This window comes from Lolium perenne, chromosome 2 (genome assembly GCF_019359855.2).
Source record: "Lolium perenne isolate Kyuss_39 chromosome 2, Kyuss_2.0, whole genome shotgun sequence".
NCBI classification, from domain to species: Eukaryota; Viridiplantae; Streptophyta; class Magnoliopsida; order Poales; family Poaceae; genus Lolium; species Lolium perenne.
Genome location: NC_067245.2, coordinates 293,403,389 through 293,421,360, shown reverse-complemented (window position 1 = coordinate 293,421,360; position 17,972 = coordinate 293,403,389). Strand labels below are relative to the sequence as shown.

The 17,972-nt window shown below is 40.7% G+C and overlaps 1 protein-coding gene and 1 pseudogene across 1 annotated transcript; both read right to left on the bottom strand.

Moving 5' to 3' along the window:
* Window positions 1–1,699: 1,699 nt before the first annotated feature.
* On the bottom strand, window positions 1,700–17,239 carry LOC127336232 (ent-kaur-16-ene synthase, chloroplastic-like; annotated as a pseudogene).
* On the bottom strand, window positions 12,265–14,803 carry LOC139836178 (uncharacterized). The gene is made up of 2 exons (XM_071826737.1): window positions 14,654–14,803; window positions 12,265–13,904 (listed from the first exon to the last, which is right to left on the bottom strand). Exon 2 carries the CDS (start codon window positions 13,753–13,755, stop codon window positions 12,571–12,573), a length of 1,185 nt encoding a protein of 394 aa, XP_071682838.1. The 5' UTR covers window positions 13,756–13,904; window positions 14,654–14,803; the 3' UTR covers window positions 12,265–12,570.
* Window positions 17,240–17,972: the final 733 nt, after the last annotated feature.

The window sequence follows — 17,972 nt, the reverse complement described above, 5'->3', positions numbered from 1 at the left end:
AGGCTATTGAGGGAAAGTTCTGCATGCATGCACAAATAGACGAATATGCTGATGTCAGCGGAATCTTTTCCAAATTTGTAAATTCAAAACGTTTTAACTTTCAAACGACAACTCCAAATAAAGATTCGCTTTCACCAATAAATACGTCTCGACGAGATCTTCAAAACTAGCACCCATGTTGATATGTTTCGAGACACTTTTTTTCGGGCTAAAAGTTATCAACCCTCTCTATCTGAATAATCAACCCCTCCGTACTTGAGTGATCAACGGTAAATATATAAAATTATCAACCCTAAAGTTAATTTTATTTTAAAACATTTTAGCGATTTTTTTTAGTTTAGAAGCTATCAACCCGGTGTCCTGTTATTTATCAACAGTAAATATAAATAACTACTAACCCTAAAAATCTAATTTTATTTTGAATATTTTTGCGACTCTTTTTAGTTTACAAGTTATCAACCCGGTGCCCCGTTATTTATCAATGGTAATTATAAATAACTACCAACCCTAACAAGTATTCCATTTAGAATATTTTAGCGAACATTTTTTTATTTTACAAGCTATCAACCCGGTGTCTCGTTATTTATCAACGATAAATATAAAAATAAATAATAACCCTAAAAAGTATTTCATTTAGAATATTTTAGCCACTCTCTTTTAGTTTAGAAGCTATCAACTCGGTGACCCTCTATTTATCAATGGTAAATATAAATAAATATCAACCCTAAAAATTTAATTTAATTAAAAAAATGTAGCGACTCTTTTTTTGTTTACAAGTTATCAACCCGGTGCCCCGTTATTTATCAACGGTAAATATAAATAACTAGCAACCCTAAAAAGTAATTTTCATTAAGAATTTTTTTAGCAACTTTTGTTAGATTACAACTTAAAACAATACTTAATTTGAGTAGCAAGTGGTAGTTCATTTGAGTTGCAAGTGGATCTTCCCACCCGTTATTTTCCCCCTTAAATACCACTGCCCGAAAAAGGGAATTGCAAAAGGACCCCATTAAATCTGAATTACCATACGAAAAAAACCCAAAAGGGAATTGTAAAAAGTGAATTGAGAGTCTGCCTCGTGCTGAAGAAAAAGAGTGAGATGCTATGTGTATGCATGCAACAACTTATGAAAGAGTGCTGAAAAGTTGGCTCATTAAATGCAAATCCATGAGATACTCTGTGCATGTGCATGCATGAAGTGTGAACGCTAATGCAACTTGCAAAGTAGTAATACAAGCTGTTAGTGTGAACACATGTGAACGCAATTAAAGCACTACGTGATACAAAGGGAATTGAGTCACGCTTTCGCGTGAGCGCTCCGCGCCACAGAAACCGATCGCTCGAGCGAGCGATTGCCAGGGAGGGGATTCCCTGATTAAGCATAACTGCTTTAGCACATAGCAGAATCATATAAGCACCTGCAGATCACAAGTGAAGATGACAACTAGGATTGTAGGAGGAAATAAATACAAGAAATCTTTGTGAAAAATCAGACAGAACAAGCAAGAACAAGATACAGCAGAGCTTGTCAACTGATCACGGAACAATCAATACTTGTAAGGGAAATATATTACACCGTTTATAGAGAACATGCAACTGCCACATCTTTCAGTCTTCCCCATTAATATATCAAAATTCACTATGAACAAGTACATCGCCGAGGCCAGGCACAATTTGTTACACAAGGAGCTGGACCTATACATGGGACAACTCTTCCTTCATCTCGAGGCTTCACATCTCCACCTAACTAATTTTAGTTCCTTCTGCACCGCGGCATAGTTAGACAGGGCATTTATACTGCACCAGATCATATTTATTTATCTATCAAGGAAAGCTTGTGATCCTTTAGGAACCCTTAGTGTTCTGATTTAACAGTCAAAGATGGATCGCTAGTTTGGAGTTTGAGAGGCTCGTAGATAACGGCATTCACTGCACCAACCATTTCTTTTTGAGAGCTATATCCATCAGTCTGAGAGTAGAACAAGTGATTTATCTTGCACATCTTCCAAAACACCTCCTTGCATGGCCTAGGAACAACACTGTCTTCCTTTAGAACCAACCTCAGCAAGTCTTTCCGACATGAAGCTATATACTCCTCAATCGTCTTTTTAGCTGATTCTGAGGACATGAAACCACCACTGTGAAGAACAAGTAGTGAGACACTATTCACTTTTCCCTGGCTGCCCTCCCTCTGCAGGATTTGGTAAAAAAATGTCATAATCTCCAACAAATACATACGAGTTTAAACAAGAATGGTCAGTATTATTGTTTTCTTACTCTTTGATAATTCAACACAAAAGGCCTATGGGTATTATATGTATGTATATATACCATCCTGTTTGTGTGACTGGATACCATAGACCATAATGCATATATTTGAGTATTATTTGGACATATATTTACCCTCCCTGCTTGTAAATGTATCCCCTTAATTTAATAAAATATATATCATCAAAGACTGCTACAGTTTTTTGGCAAACAATAATGCATATGTTTCGCTACAGTTCCATATGTAGCTGAAATTATACTACGACCCAAAAGAGGTATTTGTTCAGCGACTATAAAAACAAATTTGATGCACCATTTTTAATCTAAAATCCAACAAAATAAGTTGCGTTGGTCTTCTTTTTCTTAACGTGAAATTTATTTCTATGGCCTCAACCATTGAAAATTTTAAACCATTTTCTCGGAACTTATAGTCCACTAGACTTAAATATGCTACATGCTAGAAAGATAATTTACGTGTAATGATATGTGAAATAACTTGCTATAACATCAAACAGAATCATATTTCTTAATAGCTACAACAAATGTTTATGTGTTTGAACGCAGTTTACAAGGATACAATCATTTTGTCATAAAACGATCCATATACGTACCTCATATCCTTGAATGTCATTCAGGAGACGACAACAGATGTTCATTAGCCTGATTAATTCATTGTACTCTTGATCTCTGACAACCGACTCCGAAAGCTCTTGCCCGACAAAGTACAATGACGCGGGTATAATAGGCCCCAGTCCATATGAGAGATTTGCATTTGTCATGTACTCATTGATTGTCGGCACATACTGACTCGTCACCCATTCTGCCTCAGCTGACATGGACCTCAATGTTTCTATCCACTACAGATGCAATTTAACTCATTATAAAAATCATGAATTTCAACATGCAATACATAACATGATACAATTCATAATGATGGGATCATATATGGAACTCACCAATTCTATCATGTGCTTCCTAACATCACGGTTTTGTAGCGCAGAAGCGCTTTCCCCGAGCTGATTCACTATAGTATAGATAGCAAAAAATAATATTTCTACACTCTCAGAGTAAAATTGAAGTTCTTGGTGCTCATCCCACCTAAGACAACAAAGCAAGCCAGACAACTTGTTAACAAGTGCACAAGAAACAAGCACCTAACAAAAAGCAGCCAAAGAGATCAAGATAAGGAACTATACTTTTCGACTAATGATATCAGATTTTCTATTTCTTCTGTTGATCCCGCGACATCGAAGAAGTCATCAACAATAGTTATGAGAACGGAAGTTTTGGCAAATGAAATGCGAGCTTCAGATAGTTCCGGAGTGAACATGGTGCCAGAAGCAGAGAGGTAGCAATATGCCTGCTTCTGTCTTGCAAATTGTAGCTGGTCTATCCTGTTCTCTTTCACCCAACTGTTGAAAAATAATCCAAACCTATAAGAAAGGGAGTTGATGACATAAGTTGATAACATAATACACAATTTACCTTTCAACATGCGCAAGTTCAGCCTGGTAAGCAAACTGAGAGAAGGTGAAATCTTCAACAGCCAAAGCAAGATGGTCTTTTTAGCAAGGCATGGCCTGATGCAGTAAAAACTTGTTATTAGACAAAAAAATCAATTGAGACTATTATAAATGTTGTGGGTTTGACATTTTTAGAAGAATGTTTTTACCGGATAATTGAAAATAAATGGACTCTAAAAAAGTACATGCTCAATCATAGGTTTGAATTATATCACCCCAATTATTGCTTCTTTCTTCTTTGTGGGAACAACAAAGAGATGACTCAGGAGTATTTGGATACAATAAAATTAGTTGAAGTTATCTTCTTGGAAATTATGAACATCGATCGTAGGAGTTTGTGGCTTGAGTTATTAATTTAATTATATGCAAACTACTTTTGGGGATGAGAATCTTACAAGTACGATGTCTTGAACATCTGATAACCCTGAGCATCAAAATGTTCAATACTCCTCCTGTGGTCTAGACGTTCCATTGTGGCATAAAATGGAAACTTGACAGCATACTCCACCTGAAATAACAGACGCATATAATTAAGTGTAAACCAAACCCTTAATCAAATCTAGGATCAATAATTTTTGAATTATATTTTTTTGCATGCAAGCACCTCTGTGAAGACCGGAACTATATCCACATCATTAGAACTCATCTTTTCCTTTAAGAAGTTGCTTGACCAATAGCCTATGTTATCAAGGATCATTTCATTTTTTGAAACACTAACTGTTGAAGCCTTCTGTAGTTCTAGTAAAGATTTTGTATCATTCAGATACCCTTGAAGTGAACTACGGAAAGCAGAGGCTTCAGCAAGATGGGATAGTTCATCTGCGTAAAATTGGAACTTGTGAGTTAAATCAACAATGAAGATAAAAGTTGCAACACAAGTATTCTACCCGAAGGAAATACCTGAGGAAACATCATATCCATTCATCCTTAAAATACGAAATGCCATTGCACATGTTGCTACATCCAACATGATTTCCTCATCTCTCTGTAACCAGAAACTACAAAATGGATATAGTAAATTAACAGGTCTATAAATATACATACATTAACTTTTCTCTCGGTCATTACCTATGTGTCATGTCGAGGATACTCTTTATTTCGGTTGAAAAATGATGAGATATTCCAGTCTTTTCAAGCGAATCCACCATCGAAAGCTGGCATTATATATTTATTGGGAACACTGTTGGTACTGCAAATGTTGATTTAGGACGATATTTAGCAACAGTATACAGGTTGCAAATTCATCATGGTGTAAGGCACACAAACTCACCTGAACTACCAAATTTACTAACTAGCAAATTTAGATATTGGAGGGCTTTATCATCATGATTGTATATTAATGCAGCTGCAGTAGCGGAAGGAGAGTTGAACAATGATCCATTCTTCCTCTGAAATTTCATGATTTCATTCCAATCCAACATGTCTCCTAACCCTTCAGCAACATAAGCCATGTATTCTTCTCTACCATAAGATGTATCCTCAGCAAATCTGTATGAGACACACATAATAATTTTCAATTTGTTACTCACATGAGACTGAAGTTATGATTGCTACATATGAGACTGAAGTTATGATTGCTACTTTTGACATATACAAGATAAATATCATTGTTCCCCATTTTCCATTTCAAAATTATGGTTTGTCGGAAAATCTAAATAAAATAGAAAAAAATACAAACAATATTTTTCATAAAAGAAAGTGAGATAAAAAAATCAGCTAGTGAGTTTCAATTCATATCCACACATATGCATACTAACAACCAGTTAAACAAAATGCATATATACATAATTTTTGTATAAAGGTCACTCAGCAAACCTTTTCAATTCCATCTCATTGGGATGTGAAGAATGTCATCAACATAAGTTTGTTTCACGGGAAATTCCAAACCCATGGAATTGGCTAGGGTAATCATACCAGTAAAAGTAACATTAAAGCCTACAGGAGCATCAATCTGCTCATCCATAACAATCGAGAAATTTCCGCCAATAAAATGTAGTCCTGCCACCCAAGGAAAAAAAAGGAGTCATGTGAATGTACATCATTTTATCTCAGTTACAACTTATAGGCCGTCTAAAGTAGGGACCTTAAAACAACAAAAATAAATTAATGATGTTTCAATGTTTCATACCTCTGCTGATGTGCTCGGGACCAACATTCCATTTCTTAAGTGCAAGAATGCATGCCAATGTGGATAAGAGACTACACTTGTCGTTTGACGAGTCATATTTTCTGATACCCCAAGATCCATTATCCTGTTGGTTTTGCAATATCCATTCAACACACTGAGGGAAGCATGGAGCCTGAGGGATACCTTGCGAGGGCACCATTGCCACCCATGCTGTGTCGTATGGGGATGGTAACCATTGATGCTCTTGGAGCTCTTTCTTTATTCTAGCCACCCTTTCCTAGATTATATGCAACATTTGATCATTGTATTTAGTTGCGCCAATAATTCCATGAGACTAGCTCAAAACATCTAGCCGAAACAAGAGTCATAAGTGTTGGGTCATACCTTCTTTTGCATGCTCACATTTTCTTCTACCAAAATCTTCTCAGTATATGCTGTTTGATGAAAGAATATTTTAATGTTAGCATCAATTAGATAACGTTGCTCTCATACATACATGTATTACTAGTAAATAACCCGCAATTACAAAACCAAATACCACATATTCTCGGTGTGTGCTACTTAAGCCCTTGACGCACGGTGGAAGCTATTGTTACAACTCTTCTTTCTGGCCTGTACCACATCGATCCTTTGTCCACCGCCACATACCTCCTTCCCACACTACATGTTCACTAACTCCCTCCATTCTTGCTAGGTGGCGTGCCATCATACTCACCTCACTGAATCCACCATTGTCAAGGAGCACCCACGTCATTGGTTCTTGAGCAGCTCACAGCTGCCATGGCATCGTAATTAGAGAGAAACTAGAGATTGAGTGAATGATTGATTCTTTATTGATGAACAGTTCAGGTATATATAGGTCCTGAACCGGTGCCTTACAACGTCGGTTTACACATTGATGCCTCTTGGAACAGACGTGATGTCCCTTTGAGATCGACAGCGTTTGATCAACGCTAACTGTAGGCAGTTAGCTTACAGGAAATACTAACCGCTATCTTAGCCTAAAACTGACGCTAATACTATCTGCTTATTATTTCCTAACACTCCCCCTGAGCAACGGTGTCTATAAAATCTCCAATGTCTTGAAATTTTTCATAGCGTCTTGAGTGCTTGAAAATCTTGATAGTCCATAATCTTGAAAGTTTGAGAATCTCCAATCTTGTCCAAATTTATCCTCTAATAATCCTGTGGAAAAATATAAAGAGAATATAGGAAACCGATATACCGTTGGTATAATAATTGTATCATTAAAACCTATATGAGAAATCCGTTGGAGAACTCATAAGGAAAAATACAATATATTATTATCGAATGATAAATACTAAGTTTAGTCCTGGGAGATTTCTCCCCCTGAACTTTGCAAACTTCTAAGTCGTCTCATACCAATGCCAAGAATGCATTTTTGAAATGCAGTTGCTGGTAAAGACTTAGTGAACAAATCTGCAAGATTGTCACATGATTTTGTTTGCAAAATATCAATTTCTCCATTTTTCTGTAATTCATGAGGAAAGAACAGCTTTGGAGCAATATGTTTTGTGATATTACTTTTAATATATCCCATATGCATTTGAGCAACACATGCAGCATTATCTTCATAGATAATAGTTGGTGATTCTAGTGAACCTATGCCGCATGAGGTCTGGATATGGTTAATCACTCTGCGAAGCCATACACACTCACGTGAAGCTTCATATAATGCAATTATTTCAGAGTGGTTAGTGGAAGTTGCTACTAGAGTCTGTTTAGTTGACTTCCATGAGATAGCAGTTCCACCGAATAAAAATACAAATCCAGTTTGTGATCTAGCATTATGGGGATCAGAAAGATAGCCGGCATCAGTATAGCCAGTCAAAGTCATATCTTGATTCTTCTTATAGAATAAACCAAGATCTTTGGTACCTTGTAAATACCTGAAGATATTCTTCACTCCAGCCCAATGGCGTTTTGTTGGAGCTGCACTATGTCTAGCCAGTAAATTTACTGCGAAGGCAATATCTGGCCTAGTACAATTAGCAAGGTACATTAGTGCTCCTATCGCACTAAGGTATGGAAACTCAGGTCCCAATACATCTTCGTTATCATCCCTAGGTCTAAAAGGATCCTTTTCCATATCAAGGGATCTAATGACCATGGGTGTTTTGGATGGATATGATTTATCCATATTGAATTTTTCCAAAACTTTCTGAATATATGCGGGCTGATAAACGAGTATTCCCGAGGGAAGATGCTCAAGTTGTAAACCTAAGCAGAATTTGGTTTTTCCCAAATCCTTCATCTCAAACTCCGTCATTAAATGATTGCGTGCTACAGATATATCTGTCGCGTTACCAATGATGTTGAGGTCATCAACATAAACTGAGATGATGCAAAATCCTTTTGAGGATTTCTTTATGAAAACGCATGGGCAATCATCATTATTTGAGTATCCTTTCTGAAGAAGGAACTCACTAAGCCGGTTATACCACATTTTACCCGACTGCTTTAAGCCATAGAGTGACTTTTGTAATTTTACACAATACATGTTGCGATTTGTGTTTGGATTAGGGATTTTAAGTCCATCAGGGACTTTCATATAAATATCCGCATCAAGTGACCCATATAGATATGCGGTCACTACATCCATTAACTGCATTGATAAATTCATTTGTACTGCCAATGATATTAAGTATCGAAACGTAATTCCACTCATTACAGGAGAATATGTATCGTCGTAGTCGATACCGGGTCTCTGCGTAAACCCTTGTGCTACTAGTCTCGCTTTATATCTCACCACCTCATTATTTTCGTTCCTTTTTCGAACGAAAACCCATTTAGCTCCCACAGGGAAAACTTTTTGAGGAGTAGGTATTACTTTAGAGAATACCTCTCTTTTATTAAGCGAGCGCAATTCTGCCTCAATTGCCTCCTTCCATTTAGGCCAATCCGAGCGCTTCAGGCACTCTTTCATAGATTTTGGCTCTGGATCCAGTTGAAGGGTTTTAGCAATTTTAGAGGAGAAATATGTGTCGACAATTGTAGTCTTTCTATTATATGATTCTCCCGAATCGATATAGTTTATGGAAATTTCATTAGTTTCTTCAGGCACCGTGTGATTTCCCATAACAACGGAGTCTGGGTGTTTCGATGTCCCAGCAATAGAATTTGTGTGCACATTTATGCTAGGTTCTTGATGTTGAACATCATCTTGGTGTCTATCAACTCCAGGTTGATTTGCATTTACCGTCATAGATTTTCTATGTTTCCGCGGTGGCTTTGGAGAAGCCTTTTCCCTTGAGACCAGATTTCTCCCCCTTTTATTTGCAATTGGGAGTTGAGTAGTTTTATTTGGTACCTCTACTCGTTCTGGTGCATTGACTGCAGGGGTATATGATTTAGTGACACCTTTGTGATCAGTAAATGCGTCTGGCAAGTTATTTGCAAAGTGTTGCAAATCTATTATTCTCTGAACTTCAGATTCAGATTCTTTAGTACGTGGATCTAAGGATTGGATGCCTGTTACATACCAATCTATTTCCTGGCATTCTTTGTGGTTTGTTTCTCCCCCTAATGCCGGGAAATGATCCTCATCAAAAATTGAATCAGCGTACCGGGCTGTAAACAGGTCCCCTGTTAGAGGTTCTAAATATTTTATAATTGACGGAGATTTATATCCCACATAGATTCCAATTTTTCTATGGGGGCCCATGGAGGTACGCTGCGGTGGTGATATCGGTACGTATACAGCGCAACCGAATTTTCGCAGGTGGGAAATACTTGGCTGATTGCCTCGTACTATTTGAAATGGGGAAGTTTCATGATATGCAGTTGGTCTGACTTGTATCAGATCTGCGGCGTGTAAAACCGCATGTCCCCAACAAGAGGTTGGTAAATTGCAATTCTGCAACAATGGTCTAGCAATTAATTTTACTCTTTTGATTAAAGATTCAGCCAATCCATTCTGAGTATGAACATAAGGTACAGAATGTTCTAGATGAATGCCTAAGGCCATACAATAATCATTGAATGCGCGTGAACTGAATTCAGCCGCATTATCCATTCTTATTGTTTTAATCCTGTGTTCAGGATGATTTGCTCTTAATTTGATAATTTGAGATATTAATTTGGCAAAGGCATGGTTACGTGTTGATAATAAACACACATGTGACCATCTAGTAGATGCATCAATTAGCACCATAAAGTACCTAAATGGTCCAGATAAAGGTTGTATTGGACCACATATATCTACTTGAATTCTTTCAAGAAAATTAAGTGACTCATTTTTAACTTTGAGGTAGGATGGCCTAATAATTAATTTCCCAGTAGCACATGCAGTGCATACAAAATCTGATGACTTAGGAAATCTTTTAATTGGTAAATTATGACCAACAGAATTGCTTATAATTTTTCTCATCATACCTATTCTAGGATGACCAAGGCGATCATGCCAAGTCTTGAATTTATCAAGATTTTGAAAAATTATTTTGTACGCAACATAAGGTACGGGTTTAATGTATGTAAAGTATAATCCGGAAGAAAATGAAGGGAATTTTTCGAGAGTTTGTTCCTCATATCCATCGCTTTTTGTTAAAAGCAAATATTCTTTCTTATCCATCTTAACAGTTTTAAGATGGAAATCATTTGATCGGATATCTTTGAAACTTATAAGGGTACGCGTTGATTCAGGATACAAGAGTGCATTCTGAATTACAATAGTAGTACCCATAGGGAGTGTGAATGTGGCTCTTCCTGAACCAATTATTGCTTTGTTACTCCCGGTTATAGTCATAACATCTTCCTTTCTCTTAGTAAGAGTTTGGAAGTATTTTGTTTCCCTTAAAATTGTGTTAGTAGTAGCACTATCCACTAAACATAATTCTTCTTCCATCGGATTTTTCCCGTAAATTTCTAAAAATAGAAAGAGAATATTTTAGAATAAATTTATTTTATTCATATATTCATCAAATTACATACATAGTATTTATATTACAAATTCGAAATATAAATACATTACAATATTATGTCTGATTCACATAATACAATACATGTAGTCTAACAGACTTTATTCTACTTGTTGTTATACAATATATAACACATCGTAGTATTTGAGTAGCTAAGTGACATCAATTGTTTAGGAGATCAATTGAGGTCTCCAAAAACATCTTGGGTGTAGCCCACAAGCATGTCTTCATCGAGGATGATATTGTCCTTTGGCTTGAATTCTTCAATAGCACTTTGAGAAGGACTAGCTTGAGGGTTGTCTTCAATGGCATTGAAGTGAGCTTCAGCCTTATTTCCATGAACTTGCTTCCCTTTTCCTCCATACTTCATGTATAGATCCACTAGGTGCTTGGGAATACGACATTTGTTTGTACGATGATTCGCACATCCACACCTTTGACAAGTTTGAGAGTTGTCATTTTGATCATTTCTCTTGAAATGACCTTTCCCCTTAAATTGACCATTGGTCTTTTGACCATTGTTTTTCCACTTTCCCTTGAATTTTCGGAAGTTCCTTTTACGGTTTCCAAATTTATTAGTAAAATGAGCATTAGCATGTGCTTCAGGGATCGGCATGGCACCCGTTGGGCGAGCATTGTGATTTTTCATGAGAAGTTCATCATGCTTCTCGGCCTGAAGTAATGTGTATATAAGCTCAGAATACTTCGCGTATTTGTGTTGACGATATTGCTGTTGCAATATCCTCATCGAGGGATGGAAAGTGCATAAGGTTTTCTCGATTAAATCTTCATCTGAAACTTGCTTGTTGCAAAATCTCAGTTTGGAGTTAACTTTATGCACGGCAGAATTATATGCCGCAACAGACTTAAAGTCCTGGAACCTAATGAGAGACCATTCTCTCTCGGCTTCCGGCAACATAACCGCTCTTTGTTGGTCATATCTCTCCTTGAGGGAGTTCCATAAAGCTAGTGGATCCTCCTCCATCAAATATTCATTTTTTAAATCGGGATGGAGGTGGTGCCTTATGAAATGTAATGCCGCATACTTTGCCATTTGAGGTATTTCTGGAGCATTTTCAGGGGGTGTGGTAATCACGGGACCAAGGCCACGACCATTTAAATTTATTTTCATATCCATGGCCCATGATAGATAGTTACTTCCATCAAGTTGTAGTTCTTGGAATTCTTTTTTACTGATATCACCAATTTTTCCTGCATGTATGATCATGCATTTAATTAATTTTACTTGATAGTAAAATTTATTTTGGTAAACAACAAATTTGTTCTTGAGGAACAATTTGAACGCGGATAAATTTGGAGCGCGGGATAAAATTGTTGTACCAAATAACATGTTATAATATGCTAGAGGCAAATATATTAATAACATGGCACATTACACACTTGTGACTTCTAGTAGACATAAAATATAATCTAGATGTATTTACATCACAGTACAGTGCTAATCTGAATAAAGAGCAAAACTGAAGATGCTAAACAGTCTAGTTTAATACTAGTACTACACGCAACAGTGGTAACATAGACACAGCTTGAAGCTTTCCAGACTTTTCAATAGACAGCCTGGTGGACCGCTGAATCAGGATAAAGAAATAGGGACTGGGAGTCTGGGAGGAGCGACTTGGGGAAAATCCCGTCGTCCTCCTCACCTTATCTCTCCACAGAGTTCTTCTCCCGACCAGCGCTCCGTCAAATCTTCTCAGCGGCCGCTCGATCCCTCCGCTGAGGAGGAAGAGTGGTGGGTGGCCTCGTTGAGGCGGAGTTCCGCGACGCGGTTGGTGAGGCCGAGGGCCTCGGGGCACCAAGTTCCTCTGCGGATGCCGGCGGGGCGGACCGCCATGGCCGACGCGAAGCGACGGAGCAGCACCCTGGCCTCCGGCGAGGGCGTGGGGAGGGCAAGGGACGGCGCCGGCGGCGCGTCCTCGTTCTCCTCCTTCGTTTCTTCTGCCGCTGGGTGGTTGAGGTCGGGGACGAGCGCGCGGGCGCGAGCAGTTGCCACGGCCTCGTTCCCTTCCATCTCCATCTGGAGGTTGGTGGTGAGCGCCGGCGAGAGCGCGTCCACGGGAGCCGCAGCCGGTGGCTCGAAGAACTCCGTCATCAAGGCGTAGCCCGGCGGAGCGAAGTGCTCCGGCTCCTCTTCGGATGGCGTCGGAGATGGCAGGCACGACCCGTACCCGTGGCGCATGTAGTAGTGCACCGACGGATGTGGCTGCGCCTCGAGTTCGTCGTCGCTGAAGTCGCGGTCTGGGTCGTCGACGAGCCATCCGGCACTAGGTCCGCCCAACAGCCAGTCCATGGGCGGGACAGTGAGTGCCGGCGGAGGAGGTAGAAGTTCGTCGGCGTCCGCGGTTGGTGACGAGGCGGAGGCGTCGTTCTCGAACTCTGCAGCAACCTCCGGCTCAACGGCAACGATCTCCGGCACCGCAGTAGCGATCTCCGGCGCCGCGGTAACAACCGCCGGTACAACAGCAACCTCTGGTATGGCCGAGACCTCTTCCCTTGGCACAACTGCACTGGTACATGCTCTTGGTGTTCCAGTGAAATTGATGTCCTGCACACGGCGGTGAACATGGTTGTAATGCTGCCGATGGTTGTGGCGGCGGCGGAGGCCACCACCAGGGCCGTAGCGACGGCGAGGGACACCAAGTACTGCCCTGTGGTGGCGGAGGCCACCGTTCATGCTTTGGCGGCGGTTGATGTTCCGGCCGAAGTTCCGACGACGGTTGAAGTTCTGGCCGAAGTTCCGGCGGCGGTTGAAGTTCAGGCTGAAGTTCCGGCGACGAGCAGCAAGACCGAAGGTCCGATGGCGACGAGTTTGGAGGCGGCGCTCCTCTCGTGCCACAAAACGAGCGAAAGAAAAAGCCAATGATGGCAGGGAATCCATCCTTTTCTCACCTTTCTCTGTTCTTTCTCTTGTAGCCTATCGCTAGGGACAGAGCAGTGCTGATGACGTAGAGAGAAACTAGAGATTGAGTGAATGATTGATTCTTTATTGATGAACAGTTCAGGTATATATAGGTCCTGAACCGGTGCCTTAGGCTGGTGCCAATGCACCGCCCGACTCCCGCCCCGCCACGTCAGCTTTTCTCTCACTCTCACCCCACTCTCACCCCACTCTCACCCCACGGTGCCAATGCACGGGCTATAGTCCCCACTCTCACTTCTCTCTCCTCCACATCACCATTTCTCTCTCCTCGACATCATTTCTTTTTGAGATTACAACATTAAAAATAATACAAGGAAATTATTTTATTGAACTAAAATTGTTACCGATTAAATCATAAAAAAAATTACATAAAAATTTGCACTAAAAAGGTTTGCAACAATGTTGCCAATGTGGTTGTTTGCTCTATTTAAATTTGTGTGCAAAAAGCCCCTCAAAATTTGGCTCAAAACACCCCAAAATGCTAAATCCTACCATATTTTTATTTTTCCTAAGCAAATCCTAAAGTCTAGGGGGTTTTCTGCAAAACCCCCTTTCTCTTCTTCCTCCAAAGACGCAGCCAAGCCGACGGCCGCGCCGCCGGTCTCTCCGCTCGCCGGCGATTCCGCCACCCCTCTCTCTCTCTCGCCTCTCTTCGCTTCGCCCCGCCACCGCGCCGCCCCGCCTATCGCCCCATTGTCGCCGCCATTGTCGCCGCTTAACGCGGGCGGGAGCCGGGCGGGCGGCGGTACCGCCCGGCGCCAGCCGCAGCGCCCGCGCTCGTCCCGCCCCACTCCCGCCCCTCTCTCGCCCGGCGGCGGGCGGTACCGCCCGCGCTGCCGCCCGCGTTGGCACCAGCCTTACAACGTCGGTTTACACATTGATGCCTCTTGGAACAGAAGTGATGTCCCTTTGAGATCGACAGCGTTTGATCAACGCTAACTGTAGGCAGTTAGCTTACAGGAAATACTAACCGCTATCTTAGCCTAAAACTGACGCTAATACTATCTGCTTATTATTTCCTAACAGTAATGGGAGAAAACTAGAGGAGAGATAACTGTACCTTTTTTTGCGCTTACGGTTTTTTAGAAGATTATTGCACATTAATTAAATAAGCATATGTTTACAACGCACACATTAGTACAATTTGGAAAGAGAGGTGTTGCCACAATAACAAAAGGAACATGACGGAAAGCAAAAACGACATTTGAGTCCATAGGATCTAGGTGAACCCCGTTGCCGCCTGCTACTGACCACCATTGCTGCAGAAGAACACACGGACCACCCCCTATCCTAGATACAGGAGTGCAGGCGCATCATTTCAGATCGACTACTTTGGGAACCAAAGATGTAGCTCAATTTCCCCGTCTCAACGACAATGCAGCCCTGTACTCCTTGGCCCATCAGCTAAGAGTACCTGATATGTGCATAGACCTTACATCCAATAGCTACACTTCCCGATATCATCAGGGACCATGCGATAGACTTGTCATGCCCACTGCCCAATTCTATATAATACAGGAACCTCACAACACTCATCACTCCCCCAATCTGCCCCCCTGAAGCAATATTGACACCTCACTTCCCACTCCATATGGCGCTCTTTGTAATCCATCACTGATAAACTCCCTACTTTCTACGCCCAACTATAAACCCTAGATAGCCGCACTTCGACCAGCCTCCTCATGAAGATGGTGTTCAAGGTGAAGGCATCAAGGATGTCCATGGTGTCTCAGTGTCGTGTCTTCCCCCCAACATAAGCAACCCAGAATCCTTTGTTAGCATTCCTGTCCCACAAGTCTGTTCTTGCTGCTTTCTCCAAGTTAATGATTTTTCTCTACTCTAATAGCCTACATCTCCCTTCTCAGATCCACTGATAGGATGACGGCATGCAGGTCTAGCTATGATGCAGGAGGATGAAATGCAGAACAATGAGTTGCTCGAAGAAATCTAGGAGACAAAGGAAGAATTTCCTAAACAACAAAGATGATCTTCCTTGACCACAAAACTTCTCTTTGTAGTTAGTTTGGTAGATCTAGGGTCTACTGACTATGGTGTAATTTTTTTTCTTCAAAGTTTAGATGCAAAATGAGATGTATGAAACGGATGCCATTAAGAAATGGTGTCATGTAAGAAATGAACCACATGAAAAATAGATATAAATGAAATTGTATTTTGTTTTTGTTTTTAACAGTATGAAACAAACATATGTGTTTTCATTAACATGTGTGCCATGAAAGGAATACCTGCCACACGACTTAAATTTGTATATCCCTGTGCAAGCCATAACTGTTGCCTAACAACATGGGTAGCTAAGTGTCGAGCTAGCGATAGTTCCCCGAAAATACTTTCCGTGATGTTTTTTTCCCTAGAAGCCTATAAGCGCCGCACAAACTGTGTCTCATCCATCTACAAGTTAGCGAATGTAAGTGCCTTGTCAGCCCTACGTGCTGTAATACTAATATATCAGTATGAGTAGAAGCTAATGCTTTTGGTTTGCAAACTAAAATAGAGTTGGTTGTGCCAAAAAAAAACCAATTTTACATTGGACATAATGTGATAAATCTTAGGCTAGGGCTTATTTTACGCACAACAAAATAGGAAGAGACTATGAAATCTTCATAATATATTCTAAAACCGTGAAAGCTGATCATTCGGGGTGGACGTTGGGGTGTGCCCAAAGAAATTGACATTCTACATTGGATTTTTTTTTAAAAAAAACATAGGGTTTACTACACAAGAAAATCAGGAAAGTACTATGAAAGGTTCATCCTTTTTTTTTGTACCACGAAAGCTTCATCTTTTGGGGTGGACGGTTGGAGCCGAGGTTTCTGAGTTTTAGTTGACTGCTGCACATCTTCATAGTGTGTGCTATTTGAGGTGTAAAGTCTAATTTGTGTACAAATTGGAGTGTGATATATGACGCGCAACATTAAGCTAGCTTCATTATGAAAGACATCGGGCGATATTTCCGGCAATAGTACTGGACGCCAGCTCTGATAGCGACTGATTACTGACAAACACATAACTCTAGAAAAAAATGTTCTAATCTAGCAAGCCAGAGGTCATTTACCTAAACAGGATGAGATCATCGTCCTTGTCCTCCTCGCGCATATCGGGTAGAGGCGAGGAGCGCCATGACGGCCGCGAGCGAACAGTTCTCCGTGGGAGGAACCGTGCTCTTCAGCACGGGCGGCGGAGGCGAGGCAGAGATGGCTCGTTCGTCGCTGACGAAACTTCGACAGGGACGGCGCCGAAACCGCAGCAGGGAGCGCGTGGCCGCTAGCCGCCTGCCGGCGATGTGCCAGGAGGACGGAAGAGGCACCCCCTGCTACTCTCGGGATCGAGTTGGACAACATTGTAAGTGAGGGAGAGGATCGATCACCGGAACTGAGAGCGGTGGAAAATCAAGGTTGAGGCGTCTGCATGTTTATATATCAGCACGCTTGCCCATATGTCGAGATTGCTGACCGAGCCAGCCGCCGGGTTCGATGTAGCTCGTGAAGTCGTGATTGGGTCAATGCTTGTGGCCATGCGTCTTCGAAGAAAATCGAGAATGCTGCCACCTATATCGTGGCGGGGTCAATCCGCCAATACATATGCTTGTGACCATTCGGGTGCATGTTTTCAAAGCAGCAGCTACTTGATCTACACGACTTTCAACACGCAGGCATTTTCCTTGGAATTCTGAAGATTAGAAAGCTAAAAAAAATGGGCAAAAGAATGTTGGACATCACGGAGAAAAACGAAAGACCTTCAGCAACAAGTAAACGGAAATACCATTCTTTATCATTCTTTCAACTATGACTGACCCTATTCTCGGAAAAACCCCATTTGACCTATCAAATCCTCATAAACATCACTGCTCCATTAACCCGGTAATCACTTTTGCCATTCTATCATAATATATCCAGTGTTATTATGTAATCATTTTGCCCAAGAGAGTTGAGGTCTCTCGGGGCTGAATTTTGGCACATGCTGAATTTTTTGGTATGGTGCGTGCTAAGTTTCTCAATTTTGGATAAAATATGGACGAAAACAATAGACATATAACACAAAAGATATAAGAGGCGTTTAATAGAATGTAACACATGTGATATGTCATATTTGAACATGTAGCGTGTTAAATTTAGTTTATGGTCTGAACTTGGTGTTATGTGAATACAAATGATGGTACT